The 17,548-nt window shown below is 44.7% G+C and overlaps 1 protein-coding gene across 2 annotated transcripts in view; it reads right to left on the reverse strand.

Moving 5' to 3' along the window:
- pir (pirin) overlaps positions 1-17,548 on the reverse strand; it is a 108,303-nt gene that overhangs the window by 74,654 nt on the left and 16,101 nt on the right. For both annotated transcript variants that reach the window (XM_078559528.1, XM_078559527.1), the window contains exons 4-5: positions 6,425-6,505; positions 2,507-2,713 (exon numbers count right to left, since the gene is read on the reverse strand). In XM_078559528.1, coding sequence (XP_078415654.1) covers positions 2,507-2,713; positions 6,425-6,505 — 288 coding nt within the window. The remainder of the gene's footprint in view (positions 1-2,506; positions 2,714-6,424; positions 6,506-17,548) is intronic.

Consider the following 17,548-nt stretch of genomic DNA (forward strand, 5'->3'; position numbering starts at 1 on the left):
TGGGGTCTGGTCTACGTGTGACAGACCCACAGCGATGTGGTTGACTCTTAAATACTCCCTAAACAAGGGCAATTAGGGATGAGCAATAAATGCTGGCCTAGCCAGTGATACCCACATCCCATGTATGAATATTAAAAAAAAATTGGGGGAGGTTGGGTGTTCTGGTTGGTGCTGCTGAATCAGCTGTAAAATATGAAAAAGGACTTCACATTAACCAGAGTTCCAAATCGCTTGAGCGAGGGTGTGTTCCTGGGCCTCAGCCAGAAATGGAACACCGCTTTTCAATCTTCAATATTTGGATTTATTTCTCACACTTTCATGTATGTGGGTTTTTGTCCTCTTCCACTGTAACTGAGGAAATGTTGTGTGGACCTATAACGAAGTCAGAAAGCACATGTAGCTCTGTGTGCATATCACAGCCAGGTTCAAATCCCTAACACGTCTGAAGGTGTTGCTAGTTTTCTAGCATGTAAAACATACACCTCTAATTCATACATAGCTCCATCCAAAGCTTTCTGGCAACTGGACCAATAATATTATTGGAACATGGAAGAGACCACTCAGCCCCTCGAGCCTGCTCTGCCATTCAATGAGATCACGTCCGATCTGCGACCTAATTGCCTGATTCAAACATTATGTTTTTTTGCAGTGAAATGTGAAGTGATGCATTTTGGTAGAAAGAGTGAGGAGTGGCAATATAAACTAAATGGTGCAATTTTAAAGGGTGCGCAGGAACAGAGAGATCTGAGGGTGTATGCGCACACATCTTTGAAAGTGGCAGAATGAGTTGATAAGGTCATTAAAAAAGCATAAGGGATCCTTGGGTTTATAAAGTGGGAACAGAGCACAAAGCAAGGAAGTTATGCTAAACTGTAACCACTCATTGGTTAGACCTCAGCTAGAGTATTGTGTCTAATTCTGGGCACCACACTTCAGAAAAGATGTCAAGGCCTTGGAGGGGGTGCAGGGGAGATTTATGGGAAATGCACCAGGGATCAGGGACTTCAGTTATGTGGATAGATTAGAGAAGTTGGGATTGAACTCTGTAGAGCAGGGTTAAACGGAGATTAATTCAGGCATTCCAAATCATGAAGGGTTTTGAAAGAGTAAATAGGGAGAAACGGTTTCCACTGGCACTAGGGTTGGTAACCAGAGGACCGAGATTTAAGATAACTGTCAAAAGAACAAATTAGGAAGACAAAGAGAGTTATGATCTGGTCTGCACTGTCTGAAAAGGTGGTAAAAACACATTCAATAATAACTTTCCAACTGGAATTGCATGAATACTGGCAGAAGAAATATTTGCAGTGCTGAAGAGAAAAACAAAGAGAATGGGACTAGTTGGAAGGGCTCTTTCAAACAGCCAGCACAGATGTGATGGGCCAATGGTCCTCTTCTGTGCTATAAGATTCTACAATTCCAAGGCACTCAATGAATACAGGAAAGAAAGGTATGTTTCCATGTTTGGTCAATATAAGTTTCTGTTCAAGCAGCATAATACCACAAGGGCAAATGCCATCTTTCATGGAAACTTTGGTATGCATGAAACTGACCAAGAATACACTGTCTTAGGAAAAGGGGCAGAATGGGAAATTGGGAAATACCTTGATCTAAGTTACATCAATGGCAATATAAGAACCTAAGAAATAGGAGCAGGTGTAGACCACACAGCCCATTGAGCCTGTTCTGCCATTCAATATGATCTTGGCTGATCTTAGGTCTCAACTCCTCTTTCCCACCCTCTCCCCATATCCCTTAATTCCCTGAGAGACCATGGGAAGAATTTCCCCCCCGTTGGTGGGGGAAGTGCAGGAACAGGCGCGTGCAGGCATGCCTCCGATTGGCGCCCCTGATTGGGAGCGCACCACCATTTTACTATGCTATGCGCTCCTTGTGCAGTTGGGAGGGGGGTGGATTCCCTAAGCCGGGAGTGCACTCTTTCAATGCACAAAAATAAAATTTCCCTGACATGTCCCCTCATGTGACACTGTCATATGAGTTGGGACATGTCCATCACTTTTATTCAAACTTTTGTTAAAGTTTTAAACACCTTCATGAAACCTCATCCCGCCCGTGGATGAGGTTTCATGCTTTTTCTGAAGCCCGCCAGGGTTAGGGTTAGGGTTAGGGTTAAGGTTAGGGTTAGGGTTAGGGTTGAATTAGTTTTTAAATAGCCTCAATTGGCCGTTGACAGGTCGGCGGACGCACAGCTGGTTCAGGCTGCGCCCCCGCCGACCTGAAAATTGAAAGGGGGCAGGGTGACGTCGGGATTTCCGTCCGATGTCATCCTGCGTCATTTTACGCGTCGACGCATGGTACATCATGTCTGTACTAGCTCTCCGAATGAGCAATTCACTTAGTGCCATTCTCCCACCTTCTCCCCATAACCCTGCACATTCTTCCTTTTCAGATAAATGATCGGCCCCTTATCCTGAGACCCTGTGTGGTCATGCCGATGTCTATTATTTTCAGCGTCAAATAGGCTTAACTCAGGTTAAAAATTTACCTTGGTTCCCAGGGCTTCTCCTGAGATAACAGCCACAGTTGTCCCATTCCTGCTGGGTTTGGGAATGGTTTTACTCAGCAGTTCCTGGTAATGAGGTGCCACCATTTTCTTCGAACTTTTCAAATTGACCCAAAGCTGAAGTCCATGTGCAGGTTCATCAGATGATGGCATCTCACAGTGGACTACACCTCGACCAGCAGTCATCCACTGTCAATCAAGAATTGTGCAATGACATTACAAAATGACCCAGTGATCCCTCTCTGCTCATTCTTCAGTGACCAGTACAATGCTGCAAATTGACAGATTCCAAAGGCTTGTCATTGGCAGGTTTACCTTTCAGGTACAAGCTATTTTACTAATTCCCATTGGCTGACTGTTATTCCTGCCCAATATCTATGGACAGAACAAAGTAACAAAGCAAACACAGATAGGAGCATCGTGAGGAGAAGGAATATGGTATTAAACTTTTAACTGTAAATCATTTCCCTATTCTGCCACATGCTACTCCATTCCAACAGTGCAGCCTCGTCTAATTTACCCTGTACTTACTTCAACATTTCTGGTGGAATTCAATTTAAATCAGACAGTTTCAACCTTTTCTAGTTGGACTCTGGATAATGAAGTGCTCTTATTTTTCATTTTACAAAAGAATCACAGAATTGTTACTGCGCGGGAGGCCATTCAGCCCATCATGTCTGTACCAGCTCTCCAAATGAGCAATTCACTTAGTGCCATTCTCCCACCTTCTCCCCATAACCCTGCACATTCTTCCTTTTCAGATAACAGTCTAATTCCCTTTTGAATGCCTTGACTGAGCCTGCCTCCACCACACTCTCAGGCAGTGAATTCCAGACCCGAACCACTCGCTACGTGAAAAAGTTTATTCTCATTTCGCTTTTGCTTCTTTTGCCAATGGCTTTAAATCTTTGTCCTCTCATTCTCAATCCTTTCATGAGTGGGAACAGTTTCTCCCTATCTACTCTGTCCAGACACCTCAGCATTTTGAATACCTCTATCAAATCTCCTCTCAGCCTCTTTTCTCCAGGGAAAACAGTCCTAACTTCTCCAATCTATCTTCATAACCGAAGTTCCTCAATCCTGGAACTGTTCTTATGAATCTTTTCTGCACTCTCTTCAATGTCTTCATATCTTTCCTAAAGTGTGGCTGCCAGAACTGAATGCAGTACTCCAGCTGAGGCTGAACCAGTGTCTTATACAAGTTCAACATAGCCTCCTTGCCCTTGTACTCTATGCCCCTAGTAATACAGTCTAGCATTCTTCATACTTTATTAACCACTCTCTCAACCTGTCCTGCCACCTTCAATGATTTATGCACATACAGACACCCAGGTCCCTCTGCTCCTGCACCCCCTTTAGAGTTGTACCCTTTATTTTATACCGTCTCTCCATGTCCTTCCTACTAAAATGAATTACTTCACATTTCTCCGATTGAACCTCATCTGCCAACTATCCGCCCATTCTACCAATGTCCTTTTAAAGTTCTACACTATCCTCCTCACAGTTCACAATACTTCCACGTTCTGTACCATCTGAAAATTTTGAAATTGTGCCTTGTACACCAAGGTGTAGGTCATTAATATATATCAGGAAAAGCAAGGCTCCCAACACTGACCCCTGGGGAACTCCACTACAAGCCTTTCTCCAGTCCGAAAAACCACTACTTAACCACTACTCTTTAATTTTGTCTGTTGATTTCTCAGGAGTTGACCACCATATCTATATATTTTAGAAACCCACTGTACATTTTCATTCCACAGTACTTGGTACATTAAAGCTTCTGGGCCTGGCTCTAGCTTTGATGGGAGCAACGTATGTTTAAAGGTTGTTACTGGTTTCTGGGTTTTAGTTTGGTGAGGAAATGGAGTCAGGGTAGCCCTATTGGCTGGTTGTCATATCGATTCCTTATTTATGATGATGTTGCTTGCATTGCTTATGTTTGAGTTGCGTGGAGATATATGCATATAGAAATTGATACTGAGCCCTGCAATTTAATTAGCTCCTATCCAGATGTAACAATACTAGAAGAGTGATTCAGTTTAACTGGATTAATAAGCCTTTTTTTAATATATAATGCATGTTTGAGCAGGGGGTGTAACCTTGTATGTGTAGATGAGACCCAGAAACTAAAAGTTTCAAGACTCTGCATGAAAACCTGTCATTAGTTCTGTCAGAATATAACACACAAATGTTAAATAAAGCACTACTAATTGAGAGTAGGACACGAGTATGTTAAGCAGTGTGTTACTGATTCAGAATGTGACACAAATATGTTAAGCAATGTGCTACTTTTTTATTCATTCACGAGATGTGGTTGTCGCTGGCTGGGCCAGTATTTAATGCCCATCCCTAATTGCCCTTGAGAAGGTGGTGGTGAGCTGCCTTCTTGAACCGCTGCACTCCATGTAGTGTAGGTAAACCAACAGTGCTGTTAGGGACGGAGTTCCAGGATTTTGACCCAGCAACAGTGAAGGAACGGCGATATATTTCCAAATTAGGATAGTGAAAGGCTTGAAGGGGAACTTCCAGGTGGTGGTATTCCCATGTGTCTTCTGCCCTTGTCCTTCTAGATGGTAGCGGTCGTGGGTTTGGAAGGTGCTGTCTAAGGAGTCTTGGTGAGTTTCTGCAGTGCATCTTGTAGATGGTACACACTGCTGCCACTGTGCGGTGGTAGTGGAGGAGTAAATGTTTGTGGATGTGATGCCAATCAAGTGGGCTGCTTTGTCCTGGATGGTGTCAAGGTTCCTGAGTGTTGTTGGAGTTGCACTCATCCAGACAAGTGGGGAGTACTCCATCACACTCCTGACTTGTGCCTTGTAGATGGTGGACAGGAGTCAGGAGGTGAGTTACTCGTCACAGGATTCCTAGCCTCTGACCTGCTCTTGTAGCCACAGTATTTATATGACTAGTCCAGTTCAGTTTCTGGTCAAAGGTAACCCCCCAGGATGTTGATAGTGGGGGATTCAGCGATGGTAATGCCATTGAATGTCAAGGGGTGATAGTTAGCTTCTCCCTTGTTGGAGATGGTCATTGCCTGGCACTTGTGTGGCGTGAATGTTACTTGCCACTTGTCAGCCCAATCCTGGATATTTTCCAGGTCTTGCTGCATTTGAAGATGGACTGCTTCAGTATCTTGAGACATTGTGAATTGTGCTGAACATTGTGCAATCAATCAGTGAACAACCTCACTTCTGACCTTATGATGGAAGGAAGGTCACTGATGAAGCAGCTGAAGACTGTTGTGCCAAGGAATCCCACAGTGATGTCCTGGAACTGAGGTGATTGACCTCCAACAACCACAACCATCTTCCTTTAGTGATAGGTATGACTCGAATCAGCAGAGAGTTTCTCCTGATTCCCATTGACTCCAGTTTTTGCTACCGATTCAGAATGTGACACGAGTATGTTAAGCAGTGTGTTACCAATCCAGAATTGGATACAGTTGTGTCAGGCAGTGTCTTCGTGATTCTGAATTAGACAAGTATGTTAAGCACCGTGTACTGATCCAGAATTGGAGGCAATTATGTTAAGCAGGGTATTACTAATCCAGAATTTGACAAAAGCATATTAAAGTTTGTTGCTGATTGTGTTCAAAAGGATTCTGATCCACTCTCTTAATGATGTTTCTATGTAAATTATGGCAGTCTGCATGAGAATAACAAAAGTAATTAAGCACCAGAAGAAAAATCATGACATTATACGCAAGATGAATATGAATTTTGTTAATGATTTAAATCATTTATCTCTTCTGGAGTAAACAACTTTGTTATTTAACAGATTGGAACTATTTTTTTTCTAACCCACGTCAATACTAGCATGGTGGTCTATTCTTCATATTGTGATTTAGATATTAATCTTCAATCATGTAACAATGAAACATGTGCCAGACGGATTATTTACCTGCAAATCACCCGAATTGATGGTTCCTTTATGTCCACAAAAGTCTTCATGATCAAAACTTCCATTCAACATGTAGGTTACCTTTAATACAGAATCAGTGCTTTAACAGATTGACCTGTGATACAGATCAGACTAGGTATCACCTATTTAATAGTTTCATTTCTAAATTTATTTGTTCATGGGATGTGGGCATCACCAGCTAGGCCAACATTTATTGCCCTTTTTGAGAGGGCATCCAAGAGTTAACCACATTGCTGTGGGCCTGGAGTCACATGTAGACTAGACCAGATTAAGGGCAGCAAATTTCCTTTCCTAAAGGGGATTGGTGAACCAGTTGGGTTTTTATAGCAATGGTTTAATGGTCATCATCAGACCTTTAATTCCAGATTTTTATTGATTTCACCATCTGCTGTGGTGGGATTCAAACCCAGGTCTCCAATGCATTACCTTGGGTCTCCGTAATACTAGTCGGTGACAATACCACTATGCCACTGCCTCACTGTAAATATTTAATATGCTAATTTAGAAATGTGTTCAATATATTTGATGACTTTTTAGCCAAATATTAAGGTCTTGAGTTCAAGTTGATAATGCCCTGGAAGCAGGTTCGGGAGGGACCTATCGCACAGAAAACCCAAAAGTAAGTTCACCGTGTACATCCATCATTTCTCAACTCACCCTCCACATTATCATTTTATTTCCAGGTTTTCCATCTAATCAGTGGCAGTAAGCATGATGTCAAAGATGCCCACCATCCCCATGTTACATGACATGCTCTAACTCCAACCTTTGCAGGTTGGAGGAGTTTGAAGTTGGGAAGGAACGAGATGTAAGTGCAATAATGGATTCTAGACTGGCAAAGGCTGAGCCTTGTTTCACTGGAGCCGTCCTGGATGATTGCTGGAAGCTATGAGGAGGCAGGGAGAGATTCTGTTCCCAGGAACGGGAGGACAAAGCCTCCTGCTGCTGCTACCGAGAAGATGTGGCTGGAGGTGGCCCAGGAGGTCAGCAACAGGGGTATTGTGCCACACTCCTGGATTCAGTGCAGCAAATGCTTTAATGACCGAATCATTTCCCCCCTTCTCCTTCAAATTTACCACCATTACCCCACTCAAAACCCACCCCTGACCCCTCCATCCTTGACAAATACCATCCCATCTCTAACCTCCCTCTCCCCCCAAAGTTCTTGAATGAGTTGTCACCTCCAAAATCAGTTCCCACCTTTCCCAGAAGTACATGTTTAAATCCCTCCAATCAGGTTTTGCCGCTGTCACAGTACTGAAGCAGCTCTTATCCAAGTCACAAATTACATCCTATGTGATTGTGACTAAGGTAAACTTTCCCTCCTCGTCCTTCTCAACCTGCTTTCAGCCTCTGACATGGTTGGCCACACAAACCTCCTCCAACCCCTCTTCACCAGCATCCAGCTGCTTAAAACTGCTCTCAGCTGGTTCCATTCTTGTCTATACAATCATAATCAGAGTATCACCTGAAATAACTTCACTTCCTGCTCCCACATCATTACTTCTGGTGTCCCCCAAGGATCTATCCTTGGCCCCCTTTGATTTCTCAACCGCATGCTGCCCCTCAGCATCCGAAAACATGCCAGATTCCATATGTACACTGGTGACACCAACACCTCTCTGACTTCTCCACTGTCTCTAAATTATCCAACATCCAGTACTGGATGAGCAGAAACTTCCTCCAACTAAATGATGGGAAGACTGAAGCTATTGTTTTCAGCCTTGACTATTCCAACACACTCCTGGCTGGTCTCACACATTCTACCCTCCATAAACTTGAGGCCATCCAAAACTTGCCTGTGTCTTTACTGGCACCAAGTCCAATTCACCTATCACCGCTGTGCTTGAGCAGCAGAGAAACCTTGGAGTGCATGGGCAAAAATCTTTGAAGGTGGCAGGAAAAGTAGAGAAGTCTATTTTAAAAAATGCATGCGAACTTTATTAAAAGTGGAATTAAGTGCAAAAGCAAGGCTGTAATGCTAAACCTTCAGGAAACACTGGTTAGACCTCAGCTGGAGAACTGTGTTTAATTCTGGGCGCCACCCTTGAGGAATGTCAAGGCCTTGGAGAGGGTGTGGAAGAGATTTACTAGAATGGTAACAGGGATGAGGGACTTCAGTTGTGTGGACAGAGTGGAGAAGCTGGGATTGTTCTCCTTAGAGCAGAGAAGATTAAGAGCAGATTTGATGAAGGTGTTCAAAACTCGAATAGTTTTGATAAAGTAAATCAGGAGAAACCGTTTACAGTGGCTGAAGGCACCAGTGGACACAGATTTAAGGTTACTGGTAAAAGAACTAGAGGCAACATGAGGATTAATTTTTTTTTACACAGAGAATTGTTGTGATCTGGAATGTGCTGCCTACAAAGTTGGTGGAAGCAAATTGAACGGTAACTTTCAAAACAGAATGAGATTAATATTTGAAGGGGAAAATTTACAGGGCTATGGGAAAAAAGCAGGTGAGTGTGTTTAATTGGATGGCAGGCATAGGCACAATGGGCCGAATGGCCTTCTTCTGTGCTGTATCATTCTATGATTCTGAGAGGAAGTTGGCGATCTTGGTGTTAGAGAAGATAGGTTGTCATAAAATTCAGCTCAGTGCTAAAAATGGACTGCAGGTTTGTGAACGGTCTGGTTCAGACTCAGACAGCAGTTAGGGAGAAGGATAAAGTTGGGGACCTTAGGGAACAGAGTTCATGATAGGGAGCTATTCCAGTGGCTTCTGCTTACCCAATGTTGAATTTCTGCTCATTCAGCACTGGATGTTGGACAAGTAGCACAAAAAATATTAGAGACAGTGTAAGGGTTGAGAGAAGGGGTGGAGGGGAGTGAGGTAGAGTTGGATGTCGCCAACTTACATGTTTTCAGGTGATGGTGCCAAGGGGGTCAAGGATAGATCCCTGGGAGATTCCAGAGGTAATGGTACAGGAGCAACAAAAGAAGCCATTGCTGGAAATACAGCAGCTACAATTAGATAGATATATTTTTGGCTCAAGGTCACACTAAGGACTTAATTTTCTCTCTGAATAGTAGGCTGGATTATATATTGCTGCAGTTGCACTCTGGGGAGCCATTTATACAATGGAATCATTGACAGGTTGCACAGCAATTCAGGGTCAGGGTTTTCAACTTTTAGTTTTCTTTTCTCGAGGAATCTTGAATCCTTTTCCAGCTGTGAGGACACAAAAGTCGAGTCCGCAGACACATCTGACCTGAGATCACTTCCTCTCTTCCAGCCCCCGGGTAATCATGAAATGCACGCGGGGTGAGACAGAAAGCATTAGGAGTCCATTCCCCCCTCCACAGGAAAAACTGCTCACTAGCTTGTCAGCTACCATCCAGGGCCAGCAAAAGGCAATGCAACTGAATCAAAATCAAGCAGCAAACTGTTTTATATTCCCCAATACCAATCAGTACAAGACAATTCACTTCTTGCAAAGACACTGAATAGTTGCATATGTGAGAATGGCTCTAAGGCTCACAGGGAGAGGGAGATACTGAGAATGTGTGAGAGAATGGGAGTGAGGATACCAGGATAGGTGTATGCTAAGAGATGGTTTGTGGTACAATGGGTAGTGTCCCTGCCTCTAAGCCATGAAGCTCTGGGTTCAAGTCACACCCCCAGAACCTGATAACAAGAGAAGGTGTGTTTGTAGCATGGCCAAACAGGTTGACTGTAAATCCTTCTAACATATGGCAAGCAGTCAGAGTGGGAGAAACTGCTTGTCAGCCATGTAATGGAAAGAAAATTGAAATCAATATTGATAACTACAATGTATATGTAAAAGCACTTTTTGCCACAGAAACTTAGACCCCTAAGTGAACTGAAACTGTTTTTAGTTCAAGTAAAGGTCTTGTAAGCAGAGGATTCTCAGTATGCTGCAAGGTTTCTTGTAGCGAATTTCGGGATGGTTGGTTCTCGGGTAAATCTGAGGTCAAAACGGTTTAAGAGAAACCTTCCACTTTCAAGGTATGGCTGCTTATTACCTTGGTTGCTTAGTTGACTGCAGCTGGTTCATTGGCTTTCTGCTGGCCTCTCTGCCTCAGAACAGCTTCTGCTGTTATTTTAAAGGCAGACAACAAACATGGCTATCTTACCCATGTGACCTGTTACAAGTCCAAAGTCCTTTTCAAAATAAGGCGGTGTGTTAGGCTGATAAACATCCTGTGTTATGGCTTTTCACACCTTGAGAGTTTGATGAGGAGCTGTCACAATATAATAAAAGGTTGACGGGATCCATTTCACATTCGTCTAACACCCATTGAGTTTTTTACAGCCTTCTGTACTGAATATTGAATTCAACAATTTTAGATCATGAACTCTCTCCTCCATCCCCACCCCCTTTCCAATCCCCCCCTTTTTTCCCCCAATAATTTATATAGATTTTTCTCTTCCCACCTATTTCCATTATTTTTAAATGTATTTCCATCCATTGTTTTATCTCTGCCTTTTAGCCTATTTCAATCCCTTCCCTTCACCCCACCCCACTCCCACGGTACCTTGCTTGTCCTGCTTTCTACCCTTAATTAGCAAATTCCTTAGATAATATCACCACCTTCAACACCTCTTTGTCCTTTTGCCTGTGACATCTTTTGGCTATCTCCACCTATCACTGGGCCTCTATCCAGCTCTACCCACCCCCAGCTTATATTTCACCTCTTTTCTATTTTTACTTAGTTCTGTTGAAGAGTCATACGGACTCGAAATGTTAACTGTGTTCCTCTCTGCAGATGCTGCCAGACCTGCTGAGTTTTTCCAGGTATTTTTATTTTTGTTTTGGATTTCCAGCATCCACAGTTTTTTGCTTTTAACCCATTGAGTTTTGATGTCCTAGGTGAAACATGGAGCCAAGTTGTCTGCTAAGCCCACTGTCTGTAGGTTTGGTCCATCCTTGAACAATGAGATGCGTGAATTTCACAAGCAGCTGTGAGGTTCCTTCACTCAGGTTCATATTTAATCAGGTATTGGACACAGACGGTGTCTACAGTTCAAATGCCAAAAGTCACATGGTATGCACCAGCCACCTTAACAACTTTTGCGTTCACTTTTTAAAATATAACTGAAAAAATTTATAATATCTTCAAACCTGTACTGGGTATGACAGCAGCTCATGGTCTTGTGCTGCCCCAGAATGTTCACTCAAGGTGACACGCACTCATTTTAGTTTCAAAGTACAATATGTTTTGATAAAGCATTTTTAGAAACAAACTTTGTATTGCCAGTCTGCTGCACTTTCAGATAGAACTTCTTTATGGTGGCGCTCACTAAACAGGCTAACATTCCACAAAACAACTGTTCATTTCAAAAATAATTTTATACTAAACCTTTATACAGAACAAAGTTACTGGTCAATCTACTTCTCCTATTTTTAGTGGATCCTTGAGTGAACACTAGTCCCTTTAATATTGCTGCTGCACACATACGCTATTTATTTAATGAGATAGTGAGACAGAGAGAGACGGCCACCAAGGCTAGAGGGAGGCACACACAAGGAGATAGAGATGCATAGTGACGGAGAGAGAGAGAGGGAGAGAGAGAAACAGGAAGAGAGACTGGGAGGAAAAGAGAGACAGAGGAAGGAAAAGAAGAGACCAAAAGCGACAGAGAGCAGGAGACAGAGGGGGGCAGGAGAGAGAAAGAGAGAGGAAACAGTTTGAGTGAGACCAGACAGAGAGAGATGAGGGCAGGGAGAGTGAGAGAGACAAAAAGACAGAGATAAAGAGAGAGGGAGAGACAGAGAGAGATAAGGGCAGAGAGTGACAGATGCACGGAAAGGGATACTATTTTGGAAAAACAGTAGATGATGTAATTGTACTAGAAATAAACAGCTAAACAGCAGGCTACAACTGCCTACAGCAAAACCTGGACAACATCCAGGCTGGAGCTGATAATTGGCAGGTAATATTAATAACAAATCAGTGCCTTGCAAATGCCATCTCCAACGAAAAGGGACCCTGAATGGCAGCATCCTCGCTGAGAACCCAATCAATAATACTCTGGGGGGTCACCACTGATTAGATGTTCCACTGGTGGATCAGTCACATCAACAATGCAGCTACAAATGTTGGGCAGAGCCTGAGGATTCTTTGATGAGGGGCTCACCTCTTGACCCCTCAAAACCTCATCACTATCTACAAAATCCAAGTGTGAGGGCATGTGGACCAGCCATTTGGATGTGTGAAGCAGCCACAACATTCAAAAAACTTTATCATCATCACGTTCACTTCATTGGCACCACTACCACTGGACCTAAACAGCAGCACCAAATCCCTCCACCCCACCTCCGCACAACAGCACAATGTGGCTGTGGTATATACCATCTGCAGGAAATATACCAAATTTACACCAACTCCCAAACCCTCAGCTACCAAAATAGACAAGAGTCCACCTATTTCCATTATTTTTAAATGTATTTCCATCCATTGTTTTATCTCTACCTTTTAGCCTATTTCGATCCCCCCACCCCCACTAGGGCTATCTGTCCCTTGCTCGTCCTGCTTTCTACCCTTAATGTCCCCATTAGCACATTTCTTAGCTAATATCACCACCATCAACACGTCTTTGTCCTTTTGTCTATGACATCTTTTGGCTATCTCCACCTATCACTGGCCCTCTATCCAGCTCTACCTGTCCCATCCCCCCTTAAACCAGTTTATATTTCACCTCTTTTCTATTTTTCCTTAGTTCTGATGAAGAGTCAATCGGACTCGAAACGTCAACTGTATCCCTCTCCGCAGATGCTGTCAGGCCTGCTGAGTTTTTCAAGGTATTTTTGTTTTTGTTCTAGATTTCCAGCATCCGCAGTATTTTGCTTTTATCTTAGTGTTTAATTTGACTGCCACCTCTCTTCAAGGAATGTCTACCTTGAAGAAGTATTGCTCTTCTCTCCGACAAGATTTCCGCCTCTCTCTTTTGGCCTGTTCACCTTCATTGCTCTCCATTTCTTTCCTGGTGTTTGACAAGGTGTTTACTAAAACTCACTTTCACAGCCATATTTCCTTCCTCAGTGACTGTCTCCATCTCCAACTTACCCCACGTGGATTTCAACTGAAGTTCCACACCTCATTTTTTGAACCCACTCAGGATTAGAGGTATCTCCAAGACATACAACGCTCCTCGGACTGCTGTTCTCGTCGCATCCTGAGATCCACACTCAGTGCCATGCGCCGCCATATGAACACACTCGACCTCTCCCTCCAGCAGCACTGGCGCACCCTATTTCTTAGCTGTCCTTGCCCCCAGATTCATTTTATTTTTCGTCTCATCCGATGCCTCAACAAGAAACTTTGTCTCTTTCTTCAATATGCAAAGGAACACAAGCTCCAACAACACATTGACACCAATGCCCATCCAGGACCCTCCACCCCTGCCCGTCCCTCTGTCCCCATCCCGTCTTCCAATCCCAGCCCCGGCCGTGTATTCACCATAGCTTCTGACCTTCCCCTCTCTGATGCTGAACAATCAGTGCTCAGCAAAGGACTCAGTTTCATACCCTTATGCCCTCATCTCAATGAATTTCGGGCTCGGCACGATGCTGAACTCTTCTTCCGCCGCCTTCGTCTCCGTGCTCACTTATTTCGGCAGGAGTCCTCTCCCCGTTCAACGGATCCTTTTACCCGCCTCCAATATTCTCCCTCCACCTGGACCCCTTCCTCTGGATTTTTACCTACTCTTGATCTTTTCATTGAGAACTGTCGGTGTGACATCAGTCATCTCAATTTCTCTGCTCCACTCACCCACTCTAACCTGTCTGTTTCTGAACTTACTGCACTCTGTTCTCTCAGGTCCAACCCTGACATTGTCATCAAACCTGCTGACAAGGGTGGTGCTGTTGTTGTCTGGCACACTGACCTCTACCTCACAGAGGCTGAGTGTCAACTCGCAGACACTTCCTCCTACCTCCCCCTGGACCATGACCTGACCACTGAACATCAAGCCATTGTTTCCAGGACTGTCGCTGACCTCATCTCCTCTGGAGATCTTCCCTCCACAGCTTCCAATCTCATAGTCTCCCAACCTCGGACGGCCCGCTTCTACCTCCTACCCAAAATCCACAAACAGGACTGTCCCGGCAGACCGATCGTGTCAGCCTGTTCCTGCCCCACGGAACTCATTTCTTGCTATCTTGACTCCATTCTCTCTCCCCTTGTCCAGTCTCTTCCCACCTACATCCGCGATTCCTCTCACGCCCTACATCATATCAACAATTTCCAGTTCCCTGGCCCCAACCGCCTCCTCTTCACCATGGACATCCAATCCCTCTACACCTCCATCCCCCACTGGGATGGTCTGAGGGCTCTCCGCTTCTTCCTCGAACAGAGACCCGATCAATCCCCATCCACCACTACTCTCCTCTGTCTGGCTGAACTTGTTCTCTCACTGAACAATTTCTCCTTAAATTCATCTCACTTCCTCCAAATAAAAGGTGTGGTTATGGGTACCTGCATGGGCCCCAGTTATGCCTGTCTCTTTATGGGGTATGTGGAACATTCCTTGTTCCAGTCCTACTCAGGCCCCCCCCCACAACTCTTTCTCCGGTACATCGATGACTGCTTCAGTGCTGCTTCATGCTCTCGTCTGGATTTGGAAAAATTTATTAATTTTGCTTCTAATTTCCACCCCTCCATCATTTTCACGTGGTCCATCACTGACACTTCCCTTCCCTTCCTTGACCTCTCTGTCTCAATTTCTGGTGATAGACTGTCCACCAATATCCATTACAAGCCTACCGACTCCCACAGCTACCTTGACTACAGCTCCTCACACCCCGCTTCCTGTAAGGACTCCATCCCATTCTCTCAGTTCCTTCGCCTCCTTCGCATCTGTTTTGATGATGCCACTTTCAAAAACAGTAACTCTGATATGTCTTCCTTCTTCCTTAACCGAGGTTTTCCACCCATGGTGGCTGACAGGGCACTCAATCGTGTCCGGCCCATCTCCCCCCATCCACCCTCACACCTTCCTCTCCCTCCCAGAACCATGATAGGGTCCCCCTTGTCCTCACATATCACCCCACCAGCCTCCGCATTCAAAGGATCATACCTCCGCTATTTCCACCAACTCCAGCATGATGCCACCACCAAACACATCTTCCCTTCACCCCACCTGGTGGCATTCCATAGGGATCATTCCCTCCGGGACACCCTGGTCCGCTCCTCCATCACCCCCCACACCTCAACCCCCTCCCACGGCACCTTCCCATGCAACCACAGAAGGTGCAACACCTGCCCCTTTACTTCCCCCCTCCTCACTGTCCAAGGGTCCAAACACTCCTTTCAAGTGAAGCAGCATTTCACTTGCGCTTCTCTTAATTTAGTCTACTGCATTCGCTGCTCCCAATGCGGTTTCCTCTACTTTGGAGAGACCAAACGCAGACTGGGTGACCGTTTTGCGGAACACCTTCGGTCTGTCTGCACGCATGACCCAGACCTCCCTGTCACTTGCCATTTCAACACTCCACCCTGCTCTCATGCCCACATGTCCGTCCTTGGCCTGCTACAATGTTCCAGTGAAGCTCAACGCAAACTGGAGGAACAGCACCTCAACTTCCGACTAGGTACTTTACAGCCTTCCGGACTGAATATTGAGTTCAGCAACTTTAGATCTTGAACTCCCTCCTCCATCCCCACCCCCTTTCTGATCTCCCTTTTTCCAATAATTTATAAAGATTTTTCTTTTCCCACCTATTTCCATTATTTTTAAATGTATTTCCATCCATTGTTTTATCTGTACCTTTTAGCCTATTTCAATCTCCCCCACCCCACTAGGGTTATCTGTACCTTGCTCGTCCTGCTTTCTACCCTTAGTGTCCCAATAGCACATTTCTTAGCTAATATCACCACCGTCAACACCTCTTTGTCCTTTTGTCTATGACACCTTTTCGTTATCTCCACCTATCACTGGCCCTCTATCCAGCTTTACCTGTCCCACCTTCCCCCCCCGCGCCCCCACCCCCTGCCCTTAAGGTCATGGGAATATCCCCGAGTTCCCCAAGTCACTCACCATACTCATTGCAAGATATGTCACAGATCCTAGACTGTCACTGGGTCAACACACTGAAACGTCCCACCAACAGCATCAAGGGGGCACCTTCACCACCAGTCGTTCACAGAGACCACCTGCTTTTTCAGGGCAATTAGGGATGGGCAATAAATGCCAGCCTTGCCAGCAATGCCCACATCCTGAGAATAAACATTCTGAAAAGTTGTATTCAAACAGCATACACATTACTATAACTCTATGCATTCCTCTCTAATCAGAATGGAGCCAATTACAACAACTTGGCTATAATTTAGTCCCACATTTATAAAAGGAATGAGTCAGTACACATTCTGAATACTAGATTTATTCGTCTCAGTTTCCAACGGGGCCCCTGAATAACATAAAGCACCCACACTGGGTTAAACCCTTCTAGCTTATGTATAATTTAAAACAATCCTCATTATGAACACAGTCCAGCATGATTAAGTGAAGTTACAGACACAATTCATGTAGACACTCGGGGGCGGGGGGGAGGGGGGGGGTGGGGGGGGTTGCGGTTAGGTGGATTTCATGAAGCCGACAAGGGCGGGAATCGTGGCCTGCACTGTGACTCAATTAGACAGGATACAAAATTTTGATTTCCCGATGGTGGTTTGAGATGCAGAGATAAAGTCAGCTGTGTGTTTGTGGCGTGTCAAGCCTCACGTGGGTCCATACTTGTAATATTGTTGCATGCCATGAATACTCATTAGTGTGAAACAGGTCTTAATAAAGCTCTACCCTCGGGATAAAGTTAATGGCACACGAGAAACTCATGGCACCCGGTTTATTCATCTAAAGGTGGCGTACACCAGTCGGCTTTGTGCAGCTGTGTCTAAGGTAAGTGGTTGTCCATGTTGAACTCTGTGAACAAGGAGACAGGTGTGTGGAAAGGTAGGAATTCAGGTGCAGGCAGATGCAGAGGAGGGAAGGGCCTAGCGTTCTGAGTATGGTGGTCCTGTAAGGCAGGGGGAGCAGTTCCAGGCAGGGATGGAAAGGTGAATGATGGGAGCCTAAGGGACAGGGTTGGTGCTGTCAATGTCAGAGTGAAATGGAGGGTGATGGACTGAACAGTCAGTCAT

This window comes from Cetorhinus maximus, chromosome 16 (assembly GCF_964194155.1).
Source record: "Cetorhinus maximus chromosome 16, sCetMax3.hap1.1, whole genome shotgun sequence".
Classification (NCBI taxonomy): Eukaryota; Metazoa; Chordata; class Chondrichthyes; order Lamniformes; family Cetorhinidae; genus Cetorhinus; species Cetorhinus maximus.